This window comes from Zychaea mexicana, assembly GCF_025766255.1.
Source record: "Zychaea mexicana strain RSA 1403 chromosome Unknown BDB00scaffold_335, whole genome shotgun sequence".
NCBI lineage: Eukaryota > Fungi > Mucoromycota > Mucoromycetes > Mucorales > Lichtheimiaceae > Zychaea > Zychaea mexicana.
The window spans coordinates 1008-4589 of NW_026516998.1; the positions used below are offsets into that span (position 1 = coordinate 1008).

At 43.0% G+C, this 3582-nt stretch overlaps 1 protein-coding gene across 1 annotated transcript; it reads right to left on the reverse strand.

Moving 5' to 3' along the window:
- Positions 1-1165: 1165 nt before the first annotated feature.
- Positions 1166-1342, reverse strand: BDB00DRAFT_732161 (uncharacterized protein; the record flags this gene model as incomplete). The annotated part of the gene is made up of 1 exon (XM_053118334.1): positions 1166-1342. A coding segment is annotated over one exon (177 nt), but the record flags the coding sequence as incomplete, so codon positions are not given.
- Between the last annotated feature and the right edge of the window lie 2240 nt (positions 1343-3582).

Here is a 3582-nt window from a genome sequence, read left to right on the forward strand (position 1 = left end):
AAAAAGATAGCAGCTGCAGGGTTCGAACCTGCGCCTTCCCAAGCCTCAACAGGATTGGGAAGGCGCCTTAGTCTACTCGACCAAGGCAACCTACTGATATATCTTAGCCATTGCACTGCTGCTATACCGCACAATCATTCTCTTTTGAATGATAGTGCTACTGCTATTCATATCCTCTTTTATAATTTAAATATAGAGTGTAGTTATACTAGTCTCACTGCATAGTAATAGTTTTTGAACAAAAGAGTCTAGTTTTACTTTACAGCTCAATAAAGCAAGATATTGCTTGCTGAAAAAAGATAGCAGCTGCAGGGTTCGAACCTGCGCCTTCCCAAGCCTCAACGGGATTAGGAAGGCGCCTTAGTCTACTCGACCAAGGCAACCTACTGATATATCTTAGCCATTGCACTGCTGCTATACCGCACAATCATTCTCTTTTGAATTGATAGTGCTACTGCTATTCATATCCTCTTTTATAGTTTAAATATAGAGTGTAGTTATACTAGTCTCACTGCATAGTAATAGTTTTTGAACAAAAGAGTCTAGTTTTGCTTTATAGCTCAATAAAGCAAGATATTGCCTACTGAAAAAAAGATAGCAGCTGCAGGGTTCGAACCTGCGCCTTCCCAAGCCTCAACAGGATTGGGAAGGCGCCTTAGTCTACTCGACCAAGGCAACCTACTGATATATCTTAGCCATTGCACTGCTGCTATACCGCACAATCATTCTCTTTTGAATTGATAGTGCTACTGCTATGTAAGAGTCCGGTAATAACAACTGACTTTATTATATTGAGTAAGAGATATTCATATATATGGGAATAGGGGGTAGTGACTTGTATCTGTTACACAGCTCCCCCTCTGCAAAAAAAAAGATACTGCTATGATAAAACGAAATATTATAAGTATAAAGAAGAAAAGAAAAAGCTAAACTAAGTGAAATTCATGTTTTGATGGTATTGATAAAGCTGATCTTGATTTGCTTTGGTGGTTTTTGTTCTGCCTTTGATTTGACTTTTGATTGTAAAGCTGGTTCCGGCGTCATTGTTCACTTTCGTGATTGTCCAAGGCCCCGAAAACTTTGGATTGGGAAATTTCCAAGTTTCCTTTGCCTTTAGTCGCATTACTTGATCACCAGTGTTAAATTTCGGTCTTTCTTGTCTGCCGCGATCATAGTAACGTTTCTGCCGTTCTTGGGCTTTTTGGATATTGTTGTGTACTTTCTTGTGCAGGATTGGAAGATAATGATTGAGATATGCGATCCAAGTTTCGGTTGTGTGTGTTTTCATTGCTGGTAAGTGTAAATCAGCTGCGGATGGAAGTATTGCTGTACGGCCGAACATGATTTCAAAAGCGGATTTGCCGGTTGATGCTTGTTTGCTTGTGTTCACTCCAAATGTGACAAATGGTAAGTATTCGTCCCATGTTGCCGGGTTGTGTTCTGCATATATAGCCAAGGCTCCTTTTATAGTTCGATTTTGACGTTCGCATAGTCCGTCACCTTGTGGTTTTTCCACACTTGTTGTTGACCTGGATATTCCCAATCGTTTACAGACAGCTTGCATCGCATCCGAGATGAAATTACTGCCGTTATCCGTGATCCACTTTTTCATCATTCCGAATTTTAGTATTACTTGGAAGAGTAGTACTTGTGCTATTGTGTTGGAATCGAAGCTGGGAAGTGCCGCGGTGACGACCCACTTTGTCATGTATTCTACAAAGACAAGCAAGTATCGATTGTTGCTGTTTGTTGTCGGCAATACTGCAATATCTGCAGCCCAGACTTCACAAGGTTCACCGACCTGTATGCTCGTCATTTTTCCGTACTTGTGTGTTGGTGTCTTATGCTGTTGGCAGGCTGGACAAGCTTTGATGGCGTTGCTGATGTCGTTTTTCCTTGATTGCCACCATGCTAGTTGATATGCTTTGTCCAAGGTCTTGTCTCGCCCCATGTGAGCTACTGTTTGGTGTGTATGAATTGAATTGAAAAAACGTTGTCGCAAGGTTTTCGGCATGACTGCGACTGGGCTCGCTTTGTTGATGCAATATAAGCCGTGGTGCCAGAAAAAACGTTCATCGTTGTTTTTTATATATTTGTGGGTTTCGTCGTCGTCGCGTTGATGATGCAATAATTCGTCGTATGTTATTGCTGATGCATTTCCGTCGTTGTTGTTTTGTTGTTCGTTGCACGATCTGCTCAATGCGTCTGCGTCGACGTTGTCCACTCCTTTTCGATGAACAATTACAAAGGTATAGCTTTGAACAGCCATCACCCAGCGTGCAATCCTGCCTTTAGGATTCTTGCTGCCTAGGATTGCTTTCGCTGCGTATGCATCGCTGTAAATCGTTAAAGAGGAACAACCATGTACATAGCAATGGAAGTGTAGCAAGCTCCATACTATACACATCACCTCTTTTTCTACAGCACTATAGTGTTTCTCGGCTGCTGACAGTGTCTTGCTAGCGTATGCCACTGGTCGATATCCTTGAACGAGGACGGATCCCAAGGCAAAATCACTTACATCTGTGTGCATCTCGTACGGCAGGCTTGGATCCGGGTAGGCAAGGGTGGGAAGTTCCATCAGTCGTTTCTTGAGCGTTGTGAATGCTTCTTCTTGCTCAGTACCCCATTGCCATTCCACGTTCTTGCGTAGTAATCGGTATAACGGTGCTGCGACATGTGCTAGATTTACAAAAAAGCGATGGTAGAAGACACATGTTCCTAGTAGTCGCTCCAATTCCTTAGTATTCTTTGGCTGGCTCCAGTTCTTGATTGCTTCCACCTTGGCTGGATCTGACTTGATGCCTTCTGCCGATACAATGAACCCGAGGAATTTGACCGCTGATTTTGCCCACGAGCATTTCGTAAGACCAATCTTGAGTGATGCCTTTGTCATGATATCCAGAACCGTTAGTACATGTTCCCAATGTTGTTGCTCTGTCTCTGATGCAATGAGGACATCATCGATGTACAAATGGCAAAAGGATAAATGGCCAAGCAAATGAGACATAAAACGAGAAAAACTCGCTACACCATTGGTCACTCCAAAGGGTAAAACGAGGAACCTCCATAGCTTCTGCCCATCAGAGAAGCATGTCTTGTATGAGTCCTTTGGATCCATGGGTATCTGCCAGTATCCGGATTTCAAATCAATCAGGCTGAATAGCTTTTTTCCGGCGAGTTTGTCGAGGAGAGAGTCGATTGGTTCAAGAGGAAATTTGTCTTTCTCAGTGACAGCATTGAGTTTTTTGTAGTTCACGCAAAATCGTAGGCTGCCGTCCGGTTTTGGTACCAGTACTGGTTGTGAAACCCACGGGCTGGTACATTCGACAATAACACCACGCTCATGCATCTTCTGTACTTCTGCTGCTAGTGCTGCCTTTTCTGCTGGGGACCGTCGAAAATTTGGGGTGTATACAGGTGCTGCATCACCAGTATTGATGTGGTGATATATTGGCACTGATGTGATCGTTTGCTTTTCTGTATCATTGTATAGTGCTGGATGTTGTTGCAAAAATTCTCGCACTGGTTTTGGAACGGTTGCCGAGATTGTTGTTGCTGCATTGCTGTTACTAATGAAAG